General features: G+C 35.3%; 1 protein-coding gene across 11 annotated transcripts in view; it reads right to left on the reverse strand.

Moving 5' to 3' along the window:
* The window catches only part of PHF20L1 (PHD finger protein 20 like 1), a 60,949-nt gene that overhangs the window by 20,322 nt on the left and 23,602 nt on the right, over positions 1-17,025 (reverse strand). For 6 of the 11 annotated variants that reach the window (XM_076329076.1, XM_076329075.1, XM_076329074.1 and 3 more), the window contains 5 exons: positions 13,607-13,859; positions 11,398-11,583; positions 10,985-11,191; positions 2,942-2,998; positions 1,524-1,628 (listed from right to left, as the gene is read on the reverse strand). In XM_076329076.1, the coding sequence (XP_076185191.1) occupies positions 1,524-1,628; positions 2,942-2,998; positions 10,985-11,191; positions 11,398-11,583; positions 13,607-13,859 (808 nt within the window). Of the gene's footprint in view, positions 1-1,523; positions 1,629-2,941; positions 2,999-3,197; positions 3,417-10,984; positions 11,192-11,397; positions 11,584-13,606; positions 13,860-17,025 lie in introns of all 11 variants that reach the window. The other 5 variants (XM_076329069.1, XM_076329067.1, XM_076329066.1 and 2 more) reach the window with 1 other exon arrangement.

Here is a 17,025-nt window from a genome sequence, read left to right on the forward strand (position 1 = left end):
ATAAGCAATTGAAGTTTATAGTTTAAAATTATATTACTCCAACATAAAGATGGTGAAGTACGTGAAACCTGGATTATTGCAGTTCACATTCAGACATGGCATTATTTGGGAGCATTTTCATGCTATAGCACAAATTTTGGCCAAACAAAGGCATAATCACTCTAGAGAACCACAAGGCATCTTTAAAAGTCTGTGCTCAGAAGCTCCATTTAATGCATAGGGGTTTTCCACATGCTCTTGAGGAGAAATTTCTAGAAAATTCTTTGAAAGGTTTTAAATTTTCCACCTTCTCATATTTTAAGAAATTTTAATCAAAGTTACTACAACTGATATCTAATAAAGTACACTCTCAAGGTACACGAAAGTAAAGTCAATCTGTTAGGCATAGAAAGGACAGTCTATGTTCTCACTTTTAAATTTTTGAATATGTAAAGATGTTTAAAAAAAAAATCCACCAGCAGCAAAATAAAATAAGTAGTATTATTTTAAATCCTGAAACATTTTTTGAAGTAAGCAGGCATAGTACACAAAAAAAAAAAAATAAAGTTCAGTCTTCGGCAAGAAGACAAGACAGAATGAGTCTGCATTTGCCCATGCTGTTATTTTTATTGCCATAATGCTGCAACTAAGACTGCACTGGATGCAAAAAAGGGTAAACCAGGGAACCTGTAACGTGATTTTATGGGAGATTAAAAGAACCAAAGGATGTGGAAAAGGGGAAGAAATATGAAGAAACAGTAAAACTGTACTGGTCAGCAAGATATATATCTTTTTATTAAAAAAAGAAAACCCAAACATTGTCCAAGGAGAGTTACAGAATGGATGGTACTGAAACATTAAACCACACTCTTACAGGAGGACTTCTCAAACAAGGAGGAAAAAAAGCACAAGTGGTTTGAAAAGGTTTTTTTGTTTTGTTAAAAAAGCACAAGCTACCTAGAGGCTCATATCTAAAAAACAAAATATTTTTGTCCCTCTAGGGAATGGAAATAACAGAGAAAAGAAAATATGAGCGATATGATCAAAGAATCAGAATAGGGAAGTGAGACGAAGACAAATGGAATCACCATTTGTCAAGACAACAGAAAAGGTTGTTGCAACAGAGACACCAACCTCAGCTGTTAATCCTCAACTGTTAAGGAGGGGCTGTATTTTACACAGTAAACCACTGAAACTTAGCAACAGACTAGACACTAGAAAAATTTTAATGTCCAAGCAAAATAAGTAGGATGTATATACAGAGTTTCAAATGAAGAATTTTGAGATGAGAAGAGCAAGCATATCTTTTGCAGGAAGAAAACACATCTATGAAATATCTATGTCCATCACCTAGAGACAGGCTATAAATACAAAAATTAGGTCATAGACCTAAGTGTCCTTTCAACATTTAAGGCTAAAACCTATGCTTTGAAATTTCTAAAATTTGACATTCGTGTTGTTTAGAAACAAGTTTTAACATCTAATGCCAGAAATGCACTGAGTGGTTTTGCTTATGTAAAAAAAAAAAAGTAAATTGAACTTACCATGCTGTTTAGATTTCTTCTTTTTTTTCTTCTTCTTTTTCTGTTTTGATTTATGATCTTTCTCCTTCTTCTCTTTTTTCTCCTTTTCCTTTTCTTTCTTTTTACCTGAAATAAAAATTAAACATTTTAAAACAGCAGTACCGTTCCAAATTACTTGCTTCATTTGGCTAAACGTAAACATGACATTCAAGATCAAATATTCCAGTTGCCTAGTCAGATCAAAATGATTCAGGTAATTTCCTTGATATCTTGGGCATGTCTCTCATTAATTGCTAGTAGAATGGTTCAAAGGAATCTTTCTCAACAAATAACGTCTTACCATTTTAAGTATTTCTAAATGAGGTATCATAGCACAAGAAAATATAGCAAAGTACACAAAATAAGTGACATTATTTAAATAGCATATAACATCTATTTTACTTACAGCTTATAACAAAAAGGTTTGGGCAAGAGAAAAAGCTTTCAAAAGTGCAAAATTCCAAACTAAAAAGATAACATCGTCTTAAAAACACACATTAGGCCTACAGAAAGTCATCTGAAGGAAATTTCAGTATCACAAAACTGCTGATGCTGTCAGCACTTTTACTACACAGTGACATCCTCATAGAAAACCGACTCTGACTAAAATTTATGATACATTTTTTAACACTGCGGTTCACTTCTAAGCACTGTTGGTATACGTATGAGGACAAGTACTTTGTCTCAGAAAAATTCTGTTTATCCTGTTAATTCTCCCCAGACAAAAATAAATCGCACAACATTATCACTCCATAATCATTTTCTAAGCAATCAGCAGTGAGATAAATAACAAGGAAATTGACTTGTCACAGAAAATAAATCCTTAAAGTCAGCATTTAAGGATTGTTTCCTGCACACAAATTGGAGTCTTATTATCTTCTTGGGGAATACAGAAACAGAACTTTTACCTCCTGGAAAAACAAGGCAGGATCACTTATGAATTCTTGTCCATCTCTAGTAGATTTTTTTTTTTTTTTTTTAAAACACAAGAGAAAACCAAAGCCCTCTTAATCTATATTCTCTTTCAAGAATTGTCAAATGTTTTGCTAGTAACACTTAACTGTTTTTTCCTCCCCCCCAAATCTGTCAGTACAAGGAAATAAAAGCAGTATCACTAATTCGACCAAAAAAAAAAAAGCAAGCTTTTTTTTTCAGGCCTCTCATAGGTACTTTTGGATCCTTCCAAATCCTTGCTATGGGCACTTTCACTTTCTCTTATAGAATTATTCTTCCACTATAAACTTGTCATATATATAAAAACTGTTTTTAAGACCTAAACAAAAAAAAGAAGCGCAACTGGGCCCAGGAAATATTTTATGCTTTTACATTTGCTCTTCAGAGACATCAAGTGTTAGAGAATTTTTCCTTTTTTCCTAAAAATATTAGTGCTCTGTACATACCATATGTTGAAGAACTTTTCTCTTCCAGTTTTCCTTTTTTTTCCATTCTCACTGCACCTGCAAATTGAAAAAGAATATATGACATAAGTGCAATGTCCGGCTGATGACCCACTTTCTTGTAAAAGTCATTAGTCCGTAAAAAGTCCTAATGGTACATAATAAGAAGAAACATACAAACAATAAAATTATTTTTAATGTCACTTTACAATTACTTTTATTGTCTAAAGCACTGGAAACAAAAAGTATTGTAGTTTACCAACTTCTGAATGCTTGTCCTTCTCAATCACGTTCTTTAATATTTTCTCCTTCAGACTCTCAAAACATTTCTCCTTTACGGGCACAGAGCACTGTATCTCTGTCCCTTCAGAGCTCACTGATGTGGAAGACCTCTTTTTTTTACTATTCCCTTTGGGTAACTTTAGACTATTGGTTAAAGGCATTTCCAGATGCAAGGCATGTACATGGGACGAGGGTGCTGAAAACAAGAAGACAGATTTACTAGGCATTCCATAAGGATTGCAGCCAGATCACTGGCTGGGTCAGATCACTGAAATGTCAAGTATCGGTCATAATATCATCACGCTTAACATATAATTACTACATATGAATGCCTAGGTCTTAGTCTTACGTACAAGACAATACATGCCACAGAAAGTTTCTTTGTTTTGGAATTTGCGCTCACTTTTGAACTACTTGTACTGTTTAAAGCGTACTTTTGCTGCTACTTTTAAGCCTTTTTGTTTCCTTTTTATTTCACTGTAATAGAAACCCATGTCAACAGTAAGGGTTAAAGGTGCTGACATTGTCAATATCGTTTAAGTTAATGTTCCATAATGTGAACAGAGAAAACTAAGCTCTGGTACAACATTTTTAGTGCTATGTATAAAATTTACACTTCTGCTTATTGCAGTTTTCATTGATTTTAATAATATTTAAATCATTCGTTGTCTTTCATGTGTATATTTAATCCGCATTTGAATTACATGCAAAATACTGTGGTAATTTGTCAGAATTCAGGATCATATACTAACAATTCTTATCTTGCACTATTCAGAAAAGTTTATTCAGTGAAATACTTAGGTGTTTTTTAATCTTTATCTGATGCAAATTAGGAAATAACATGGCAAAACAAAACTCAAATTATACTTTTCATTGCTAATATTTATAATCAAATAGGACAATGGAATTTTCAAATAATCAAACTAGAATAAAAGTTCACATTATTGAGGTCATTCAAAACTCTCTATTACTGTGTTCATCAATATTGTGAGAGCTTTAAGTTTCATTTAAATGTAATTAGGAAAGCCTAATCTTCATCAGACCACTGAGGACATTTCAGGACCATGCCAAGGACATACTGTACAAAAATGCAGCTCTGCAAAGTCATAAGGGGTTCAGGTTTTTCAATGCCAGCTGTAGACACTTGGAGGCACCAGTCACCTTTGGTGTCTCTCAACATATGAGCCCAACAAAAGTATCAGCATGGAAAAACACTTGCGGGTTAAAGTGCTGAACCGAAAAAAGAAAAAAGATCCTGAAAAATACCTGGTAGCGGTCAAGATGTTAAACAAGACCAAATACAAAGCTGATCTGGAATGGGTTCTTTGAACTCCCCCCCTTTTTTTTTCCAGTAATAAAACAACAACAAGTATTTAAATAAGTAGTGTTAAGATAATTTAGTAAATTCATCAGTCATAAAAGGACTCTGGAGAAAAGGCAAGAACATCTCAGGGTTGACTCTGTGAGGCAGCCTTCCAGGCTTGGACAGACCAACCCAATTCTACTACGATACAACATACACGTTACATGAAACTTACTCCAGCTCCTAGGCAGCCTTCTCAGGAACAAAATGCCACAGAGTGAGAAAGCCACAGGGGCAGCAAGAGCAACAGCAAGCAGTACATCACCCAGCACACCACACAGCACTTCTAAATGCCAATGTTCCCAGCTGCAAGACGCAAGTCATCACCGTACCGCACAGTCTAGCCAGCAGCCAGAAGCAGCTGCTCAGTTCTGCGTGCTGGTTTCTAGCACAAGACACGAGCCGCATGACCACGGCTGAGCCTTTCCACTGCCTCAAATCAACCACCACCTCGTTTAAGACCATAATCCTTTCAAGACTGGTCTACCATTCAGGCTCTTGCCTTTGTCTGTATTTCAAGTGGACTTAGCTTGCCGGGATACTTATCATCGACACAAAACACTACCCAAATTATTCCTTTCTTGGGTTTCCTAATTAACATTTGTCTCTGTTACAGGACTGAACTGCTTTGCCATCTGTGGAGCAGTAAGTATATTTCAGCACCTCAGTAAAAGAAAAAAGTGACACTTCTTCACATCATCGTGCTATCAACATCTCATCTTGTTTCTAAAAAGAGCATGAAAGGATCACTCAAATGCACATAATTTGGTCAGGTCACTGCCATTTTGATGAAAAGATATGAGACTACTCCATCCAAACAAGCTCAAGAGAAATTTACTCTCAATATTAGATGAATTAGTATTTAAACTTCATTATTCAGAAGAAATCCTGACCTCAGACATTCAAACGTGCTCTGCTATTGATAGCCACAACACAACAAACTTCAGTATCTCAGTATTTCAACACAAGCATATCTGACAAAGTAATCGGCTAGTAACTAAATAACTGTTTGAGGGAACATTTATCACAGGCAGAAATCTGCTACAGTCACACAAATATCCATCTCAATCACAGAGCTCTCCAAACTGCCTTTCTATAGTAACCTGAAGAGAGAAATTACTATTATGCCTGCATACACTGCAATGTTATTCTTGGCTTTTACTTTTATTAATCAGAAATCATTCTAGATTGAGAATCATAAATTCTCAAATCCTAAATAAAGTGTTAAGGCTTACAAAGCCTAATTTTCAACTGTGCAATCGTTATGCCTTACAAGTAACCACAAAATTAGACAAAGTAGACAATCACAGTCTGAAGGGCAAGTAACAAATACAAGAAAAATATTGGTTTATAAAAAACTTCCTTTATGGAAATATTACCACATATTTTTTAACTGTTACTTTTAATTGCAATTTCATTCCTGTTGAGGAGTCTAGTCAGCCACATCCCACAGTGAAGCGTGGGAGGTCTGCAATTAACACTCAGAGAGAAAGATGCTTAGAAATTAGACTTGATAAACTACTGATTATGTCATTGTTCTAGGATCAATTTTATCACCAGAAGACTGATTTCAGATTGAAAACAAATGTAAGCCACAGCAATTTTCAGTCTGCTTTATGACACGTTTCCAATGCTACCTCTCCTGATCTGGCACGGTGAAGTGACACAAGCCCCCTTCGTGCGAGCACAGGCACAGAACAGGATGAACAAGCACAGCAGCACAGACGGGCTTTTAATGGTACTGCTTATTTCAGTTCAGCAAATTAAAATAAATTATATCAATGCAAAGTGACTTATCTTGTCGCATGATATTGTATTCCATGGCTTTTGGTGTTTCAACTTTCCTAATAACAGAAATACCATAATCTGCATTAATATACAACTTAAATCATAACACGACCAGCATAATTCATGGTTCTATCATAACTAATTTTGTGGTTTGAATTCCCAGTCCATAGGATGAATTTTACATCTAAATGCGCTTTAAATACATATTACAGATTAATACCAGATCCTGCACAAAACAATCTCTTTAGGAAGGATGAGGACATGAAAGGTTCTTGCTTGCCTTCAGTTAACTACTCCAAGAATCAGCTGGGAACTTCAGGGCAGAGATTAGAAGGGCAGACATTCAAATTAGGAGTAAACCTGACTGTCAATAGATGTTCGGAGTAAAACAAACAGCTCCAGAGTAACAAGAGCTTTAGTTCACTGGAGTCTGGATACCTCTTAAAAGCAGAGTAACCAATAACACTGGCAGGAGTTTATTAAAAAGTGATTGATCTCGTTTTCTGAAAATACGGTACATCAGCTGTTTCTTGTTCCTGCTGCAGTAAATTGCTATCAATAAAATTACATAAAAGTATACAATGTTTTTTTCTTTTAGCATAAGTGCAAATTTCTCCCATACAGTTAACCTAATGCTACCCTACTAGCAAAATCATCTAGACTGAGCTAAAACAGGAAATAACAGCTAATGATAATATTGTTATATTACTATTATAAATATTGTATTAATATTGTTATATTAGTAAATGTAACAATATTTTCCTTTTACTTGAATTTTAAAACCCGGATTGCTTGATGAAATTATGTTTGCTCAAGACCTAACAGTTAAACTAACAAAAATGGTGTAGAGTTACAGAAACCAAGAAAAATTATCACGAATTTTAAGAAAATTACAACTACAAAAAGATCTGAACTTCATGTAGTCAAACTGGAAAACTACAGTGTTTTGCATGTATTCAGACTGACTGTGAATTTAAAGTCTGTGAAAGGCTAGGTGACAAAAAGGCCAGTTATCTACATTTTAAGCAGTCTGACAAATGAAAGCAAGGATTCTTAGTTATGTGCGTACAATATCAGGTCATCACAAGTAGGTCCATACACCAGTTTAGGCAAAGCAGTACCTCTGTTCAATAATTAACTGGCAGTGTACCAGTGTCTACCGAAGTGCACAGTAGTTCCATGTAGCCTGTGGACTGAAGGAATCGATCACAGTGCTTTTGTGTTGCCTTTACGAAATTGCAAGTTGTTCATTTTGAGCAACGATTCTGAGAAGGAATCTACGTGTTAATACTATGATTTGCCATTTATGCTTCTGCACTTCAGTGCACCCCATCCCTCCCCTCTGAAAAACACCCAAGTTAGTATCTTTGGAATAAAGAAGTCATTAAAATGCATCATTTTCAACGACATAAAATTGTATTTTCAATTGACTCCACTGATAGCCCCCATCAGAAGTCTAAACTTCCAAAGCCACAAATTGCACCTCTGGGTCTAAAACAGTACAGCTCTTTTACAGAAGGGTTGGTGATCATAATAGGCTGTTTCAGGCTAAGTACTTCCGTCACCTCATAATTTCTGAAACTATCTACAGTTATCTACTTCAATGATTACGAAGACAGCAGGTCCAACTTAAGTGCACTTAAATTCCATAGTGTTGTCAAAATCTAGAACACCAGTTCTGTCCAGTCTGTGTCAATAAAAATTTAAACAGCAGAAATATCATAAGAGGACATAGATTTAAAATAGTTCTTTCAGATTAAAAAAAGCAGACAATTACAGAATAGTCTGGATTTTACACCAGAGTTCCCAAATTGTAACATATAGAGTCACAATGCTTACGCTAAACAATGCAATATATTAAATTACACTTAGGCAGGCAGATGTTCCTGCATAATGCAAATTAACTTTTCTCAATAATTTCAAGCATCAACAGGAACGAGAAAGAAAAGCTTTGGGCACCTCTCCTTTATATATTAGCTTGCCATTGTTTAAACAGGTTCATTAGAAAAGGAAAAGTAGTGATAAATAGAGTGGATTCTATTCATTACACCAAATTCTTGCACGCTTCAGGAGAATTATGTGTGCTTAAGAAACATGACTTGAGAACCTGTGCTATTTCAAAAGCAAAAAGATGCCTTCTAAAGCAGAGAACACAACAAAAACTATTCAACAGTGTAAAGTAACTCCAGAGGTTTCAAACCTGAACTTAAAAGCTACATTTTTATTTTTCTTCTAAGAAGAATAAGACAAATGAGTTTCACCAGAGTTAGAAGCCTGAGATGAACCCAAAAGACATGAACTTTAGTTACAGAATCCTAGAGATACTACTGACAGAGGCAGCTAGCTCCAAAACTTTCTATGAAATCCTGAATTAAAGATATCAAACTGCTTGGATTAGTCTTTCAGCCCACAAAGCTTATACTGCTCAAGTGGATGCTGGGCTGCATACTTCTGAGAACTTCTAGCATTTGGACAAAAAGTCAGTATGAAAGCTCAAGAGAGAGTTCTACTGCATGGAGGAAAACTGCAATACATTACATCAGGAACAAAAAACAGGTCTGTCCAGAAGGCAAAAAACCCAGAAGACAAAAAGGTAGCTGGCAAATCATTTCCTTGAGAGCTTATAACTCTTAAAATTATGTAGGTTCAAAAAAGCTCCACTAAGCTTTAAATACAGTATAAACTCTATCCTGCAGCATAGGTTGCAAATGCTTCCATCTTCCCATTCTGGACTCAAGTAGCAATACCAGATAATTTTGTCAGGGAATGGTTTTCCCTGACCCAAAGTGTGTGGACATGTCAAATATTTTTGAGTCATAAATAAAGGTGGCTATAAGTGAAACACATTATTTCTTTAATTAGACTCAGCTGTGGCCAAGACCAAGCTCAACAAATAAACAGGTACAAGTGTCCTCATGGATGCTGGGTTTAGAACCAGCTCACGCAGAGTCCGAGCCAGTCCCATGATGGAAGCGGGCAACAAAATAAATACCTGTCAGCATTACCAATTACACATTAAATGGTCCAGAAAACATATCAGAAAAGCCAGAAGTTAAATTCCTAGTAACTGAAATGAGTTTTAATAAACAAGAAACAGATGGTAATTGGAAGCTGTTTGTTTCTTTTACAATCTTGTTCTGTGAGTGGGCAAATATACATCTCCCCAAAACACTTCTCTTAGTGGCAGAAGACATGAGATAAAAGGACTTTTACAGAAGTAACTTTCCCAGGAATCTGCTATTCAACTGCTATGCAACATATCAAAGGCAAATGAAGACTGTCACATGGTTTCACTAGAATATTAAGTAGCATTTTTAAAAGCTTAAGTGGCAGCTCATTAGAAATTCTTGCAGTCCTTACTTTGACAAATTAGTTTAAGAGATTAATAGATTTTTTTTTGAGAGAGAGAAAGGATAATTACAATCATCTATTTTAATCTACGCAATATTGATCCAAGAATCCTACTCAGCCTTTGCTGTATCAGGTTAAATAGCTATGCTACACCTCGATGAAGTGATCACCTTACACTTTCAGTGGGAGCACGTGTGGGCAGACACCCAAGAAGGGGCCGTACATACTAAACAAAATGCTTCACTGACCTATTGAGCACTGCAGCTACACTATCAGCTTAATGCAAAGTTGTTATTCCCCCCCCCCCAAACACAACTAAGTTATACTTTGAGTGCCATAATTACACACTTCAAGGTCATGTTGTCCTCCCTTACTATTGATCACATTTACCAAAAGCTTCCCCACCAGAGTACAGTAATTTGATTTTTTCCTCCTCTTACTTTATTGAACAATTTTCTCATTTTAAAAAAAAAAAAAAAAAAAGGCTTGTGAGAGAATTCTTTCTTGGAAGCCAATTAAAAATGGTATGATACTCACCCACATAAGAGACTTATTTATGAAAAAATCATATGGACACCTAACATATACTGGATGAAAACAACCCACTTCTAGGGTCTGCAAACCACTATGTAAACCCTTCCCCAAATCTCTTAATTGCCTCTATCCAAGTGATTCACTTAAACCACAGTAGCCAGTGAACTCTTACAAAGTGAGAGGCAGCAGAGTTCCAGTATTGGGCTCTATGCTAACTCTGTGAGGGTGAACCAAGTCTACATACATTTTAGAGGATCTTTCAGAAGTATTTTCATGTAATATTTCACAGCAAGCAAATGACAAAATTTCCACTGCAAACAGAAGCAAAGGTAGAGGAATGCTGACTGCCTCGCAAAGTGCTACTAAGTTTTAAAGCTGAAGCCACAAGATCAATGAGTACATCTAGATTTAGTATATATTAGTATGTTAGTAAACAACTTCATAAATTATTTTTACAAGTTTTAACAATATAAAATATTTTTGAAAGAAATACTGCTTTTTATATTCCACACTCTCAGATCCTCCTTAAAGTGTGTTAGAAAAAGTGCTAATGCAGCTCAAAGCCAGTGAAAGACAAAGAATATGCAGATGGATGAACCCCAGGAAGAGTGGCAGCTTTGCAAGCGTGCAGAAAAGAAAACGTATCCCCTTTTTCTGTGTGACTGAATACATACACGTTTTAACCCTACAACTATACACCTAACTGGTTGTATACTGAATCTCTTTACCTGCCGCTGTTGTAGCTACTCTTCCATCAGTTACTGCTTTGGAAGAAAGATATGTAATCATCTGAATATCTTCCTTGTCTTTACTGGGATATTCATTACGGAAAGTGGATTCTGTGGATAATGGTGTTGTAACTTCCGAACTACGGCTTAAATCAAGGGGGAGACATGGTCCACGCTTCTCAAGTGACATATGAGCAACATCAGGTACTACATAAAAGAAAAAATGTAATATTAAAAAAGGTACATAGGTCCAACAAACAACAGTTTGGATTGCAGCGTTACATAACATAGGAACAGCATACAGCTTTAGCTACAATAAGTCAAAATATCCCATTAGATGAAAACCGTGAAAGGTCTAATTTTTATGATTCAATTTCTCTTGGGCAGTTCTTTATTAGATTAAGATACATTACCCTCCAATTTTGATGACTGTTGGTTTTGACCACTGATGGAGAACACTTTTCCATCAGTAACTGAAGAGGGAGAAGAAACTTTTTCTACAGAATCATCAGGCAAGGAGCAAGTGGCTAAACGCTGTGATCTTCTTCTCCGTTGGCTATGTTTGTAGGATCTAGGGGAATTCACTGGCTGTGATGGACCTAAAAAGAGATCTTTCAATGTTCATGAAGCAGAGAGATACACCATAATCTTACCGCAGTATTTGAGATCTAAAGATGGGGAGTGCTTTAAATAGCTCTTATTTGCAAAGCTGGTAATCACAGCAGAACTGGTAAAAGTAATTAAAAACTGTGACTACCAGGAGCAAAAAAAAGTTACGCTCAAGATATGATTCTGCTTTTTGTTTATTATACATTATTAGGGCATGTACTTCCCCACTGATAAAGGCTGTTGTTTTAGCCAAACAGTGTATTTACAATAAGCAACCCCCCATATAACCCATGAGAGTAGGCTACTTATAATGGAAGGGGGCAGTAGGATTTAACAGTAAACAGAACAAATGATCACAGTTAAAGATCTAAAAAGTCATGGATAGTGGTAACATACAACTTAAAAAAAAATCAAAAGCAGTGGTTAATTTTATATCCCACCTCCCATGTTCTGCTAACCTGATATCAACACCCCAACTCTATTTCAAATGCACATTGCCAATGCATGGCACAGTAAGAAGGCTCAAGAACCTCATACTTAAAAAAAAACAAATACGGGGGGGATTGATATAGGTTAATATAGGCCTGATTCATTAAAAACAAAAACCCACACACCCCTACACCTCTCCAATTTTACCCAGTTTCACAAACTTTTGCCTTAGAAAAGCATTTAAGTCATTATTACACTGTAAATCACCATTCTCTCCTTTTCTTAAGCAGTTTTTAAAGTCAAAGATGTACAGATTTAACAATAAAGACACAGCAAAATTAAATTTCCATTAGAGGTGGTAAAGACTCAGAAGCCACAGATTAAAGGACAGCACTAACAAGATCTAAGCTATTAAGTAACCTATGTTTAAATTAGCTGATTTTTAAAATATCGCTACAGAGAAGTCTAACTTAATCCAAAATACAAACATGCTCAAGGAAAACTACTTACCATTATTTTAGGGGTGGGGAGGGAAGGCGTATTACAATATAGATGACCGCTAATATTTTGTGGGGACAAAATACAACTTATACCAAGGTGTCCTGAATAAATAAAGATGGCTGAATTTGAACCCCTCCCTCTCCCATTCATTTAAAGTTATCTGTGAGAAAAGATTAAAAGAAACTTATCTCCTAAGGGAAAATATCAAATCAGGGTTAAGGGGAACACGTGATGCAGGTATAGTCTTCCATCCTCAATCACTATTCTAAAAGTGAAATAAAAATGTAGCTTTTGACTTACTGGAACCCACATTTATTTTAACTGTTGGCTCATCATTTAACATTCTTCAGGCAACAAAGAGCCTGACCCTAAGCAACACTAAAAACCTAATGTAATCTCAAAAATTATAGAAATATTTTAATATTCACAAAAACCAGCATATTCAAGGATGCAGCATAAACCCTTCCCTGGTCTTCTGATAACCAACATTTTGGTACTTCACAAATCAGTTACACATGTTAAAAAGCTGAACACCTATGGTATTATTCTGAGACAAAGAAACACGATTTTTTATTTTTCCCCACCACAGATCTTGAACCCATCTTCTCTTTCACATCATATTTGGAGGAAATATCACATAAGGCGAAGAATGCCACAGCCAACAGGTACAGCACATCAGCCTGCTGAAGGCGGAATTTCTCAGAGAAGGAAAGGTCCACAACCAAGGTGTACGTCTTTTCTTTTTAATGAATCAGGCCCCTTCAGAAGAGAGGTTTGATTTTTCCTGTATCACTGTTAATACTAACGTGGAGATTTAAGCTGGAGGGAAAGCCAACCATTAAAAAGCCACGACTCTATAAATATAAATGTATTATTTAAATGTATTATTTCTGGTAGAGTAATTCATATGCCTTGTTATGTGACTTGACTTTTAAAATACTGAGCTACCCCTAATTCTCCCGCTTGGACCTTTTATTTAAAGCAGATTCATTTTTAAAAGCAATAGCCATTTACAACCAAAAAAAATTTCTGTATATCTCTTATAAGTAATTACGGTATTTTTTTTAAAATGTCTGTGCTCACTAGTTTTATTTATCACAGAAGAAGGAAGCTGAGAGACCAGCGTCAAATCCTCGACTTGTATTAATTCTGGGGAAAGTGGTGATTTAGGGGGCTTTATACACCCGGAAGAATCTCCAGATTCTTGTTTGCATTTCTTGCTGCGAGCCTTTCCTGAAGACAAAGTTGAGGATAACAGTGCAGGTTTCTGAATGTTGGCAGAACTGCTAATATCAGCTTCATTTTTTTTCTGACTTTGTGGTTTAGGTGAAATCTCCTGAATAAATAATAAAAAATTGATACTTTTATTTCAGTTTCTTCGCTGTAGTTCTTGTATTCTATTTTGATTTTTTTAAAAGCAACTTTAGTATTCAAAACACATTTTAAAACAACATTATTTTCAGTACAAATGAAAACTATTTAAAATGCATCATATTAGATGTTTTTTTTAAAGGAGCACTATCAATTATTTTCAGTATTCAGAACACCCTCATTTCTTACTATTTGAAATATCTGCAAAAAGCCCGAAAACAAACCATGTTTCCCCTATTCCCATTTTAAAAATTCACCAAAGTCTTTTTTGTTTCTGTCTCTTTCCTCTTCAGTAGACCAGGACTGTTAGTGCCGTCTCAAAGTATAATTTGGAGAACACTTGTTACAAGCGAGAATACATAGACTAGAATACAACCACAGAATATCTCCAGTTGGAAGGGACCTGTCAGGCTCATCGAGTCCCACTCCCTGCTCCTCGCAGGACTACCTAACTCTAAACCATATGACTAAGAGCATCGTCCAGACGCTCCTTGAACTCTGACAGGGTTTTGTACTGCTATGAGAAAGCAATCCTTGTTCAGAAGATTGCAGTTCTAAAAAAAGTTGCCAAGATTTTCCCTTCACAGTCGTTTCCCTGCCCATAGTAAAAAAAAAAAAATTAAGAAGTTCCTCAGGAAAACTTTGTTTAACACGAATTTCATTTTTACAGAAGAACCTGAAAAAATTGATAGTGCTCCTTTAAGGAATGTCTGAAACAATAAAAAGTTTCCAAATACTAAACACACTCTCACACAACCCCTTTCAGTGCTGGGAGTCTGGATTTCACCACATTATATGTTTGTGCAAACACATGAAGAAATCACAACTTCTAGCACCACAGGGTTAAATAGATTGCTAACTGTTGAGGAAAAAATGAGCAGATAAAGAGTTAAAACAGTTTTTGAAGGAAAAAGAAAAAATAAAAAATCAACATATAATGCAGCTTTCCAATTTCATCAATTTTCATCCTTCTTAACACACATACTGAAGTATTATTTTTAGACAATTAGCATGCATTGACAGACATTAGCATTTTAGATTTTTAACTGGAAGTTCTTCCTACATTACTGAATAAACTGTGCATGTGTTACAACTTGCCCAGTAATGGCAAACTACAATATCTGAACGTAATTTCTTAAACCTGTCCCCTTTCTTTTCCCAGTTACATCACACAGCATAGAACCATCTAATAAAACCATAACTAACAAAGTAGAAAGATATTTCTAGAATGCGTGCACCACTTTATCCAAACTAAAAACGTCACATCTCTGATGATTTGAGGGTATTACTGGGTTTTGTTATAAATCGCAATTTTATTTTCCACTGGAACTTTCCATGTTCCAATGGAAAAAAAAAAACAAAGGCAAAACAAAAAACCACAAGTGCACATTCTGTGTTTGTAAAAGGGCACCCCTGAATGCTACATGAATAGCTCGCTGGAAGTATCACGTAAAGATCCGGTGCAAAACACCCCGTTCAGCAGACAGCAGTTCTACCTTGAATAACTCAATTACACATGTACTAAGTGCAGTTTATTCATTTAAATAAAATATTCCATGAACTGTAGAGTATACCTATGCTGGTTATGAGAGGTATTACCAGAAATTAATTAGAGTCGTAACTTGTAAATAAACAATTTTATTGTTCATCTTCACAGATGTGAAAGACATTACTACAGCATCCATTACTTTCAAATTACAAAGTTATTTAAACAAGATTAAAAAAATTAAATTAATATTTTGATAAGGTGCTTAACCTCGTAACAGGACAAATTAACATTAAAAACCTTAATGAATTAATGTTATTCATCTAATCAGGTCTTGGTCAAAAGGAAATATAACATGACATACCCTAATACAGTTAAATAAACTACTTGTATCTGCAACTAATCATCTGAGGTTTTGGGTTTAAGACAACTGTAAACTAAAAATATATAAATATAAATAAAATAAACTTCAAACAACAAAGTCAGTTTTCGGCTATTGGCCTGAATACTTCTACCATGTTCTGTATTACATTATTAAAAAAACCTACAAGATATTTTACCCATTCAATTTTATAGCAGTAGCAAACAAAACCTCTAAGGAATGTCAGCTTTGCTATTGGAAAACCTTTTGGGGAGGTTTATAACTCGGCCATTTTAATTTGAATTTGGGCAGGAACTTAGTGAAAAAAGCTTTAAGCTCAAAAATTTTCCTCCCCACAGTTAATAATTTAAAAGTTTGTGAGGTTTCTGTTTTTAGTTAGAAGCGAAGGAATAGGACAATTTGGGATTTTAGATGCCTCTTTAAAGGAGCTTAACTATTATTTCCAAAAATGAGGTTTTTCAGACCATTAGCATGTAAACAATGACAGAGACATCGTTTTTTATATCTAATTAATAAAACAGAAACAGCCGAGTTACTAAGTCTAAGAAGTAACAAAAAGGTTTTAGTAAATATGCACCGTAGTTTATACTGTTGCATACACAGTCTATGTAAACCACAAAGTCCCATTCACCGTAATGGGATTCTGCATGGTAAGATTTACATTGTAATGATTCTTCCAAAAACAACATGCTGTAAGCCATTTCACAGTTTTTTGCACATTGAAAATATCACACACAGTAGCAATAAAATCATAGCATCTTTAATATGCAAAAATTTGAGAAATGGAATGTCATGTCAATACATTGTAAACCTTTATGCAAAATATTGGTCAATGCATTGACACCGTAGTGGCTCAGTTAGCCGTTACAGTGACAGCATTAAAAACAGAAAATCATGTTCCATTGACAAGACTCGCATCCAATGCAGCGTCAATGGAAAAAACACAGCAATGCAATTATATATCAGCTCTAAAGAACCAGTACAACCAAAATATCAAATAAAGTTTGGGGTAGGGACTGTTCATAGAGTGTGCCGGGACTTAAGAACAGAAGTGCTCTTTTAAGAATTGCGGGCAGCAAGCCTATTTTATTCAAATGCTGCTGTTAAAGAAGAATGAAAATGAATACAAAAAAGCTGTATTAAAACTACATTAAGGCTCTGATTTAAATCATTGGAAAACAAAGATGTCCTGAATCAAGACTACTGTTCATCCTTAGCTTGCTTTACCATGCTTAGGCATTCAGCCCTTTTAATATGCAAGAT

The sequence above is a fragment of the Aptenodytes patagonicus genome, chromosome 2, assembly GCF_965638725.1.
Source record: "Aptenodytes patagonicus chromosome 2, bAptPat1.pri.cur, whole genome shotgun sequence".
Lineage (NCBI taxonomy): Eukaryota > Metazoa > Chordata > Aves > Sphenisciformes > Spheniscidae > Aptenodytes > Aptenodytes patagonicus.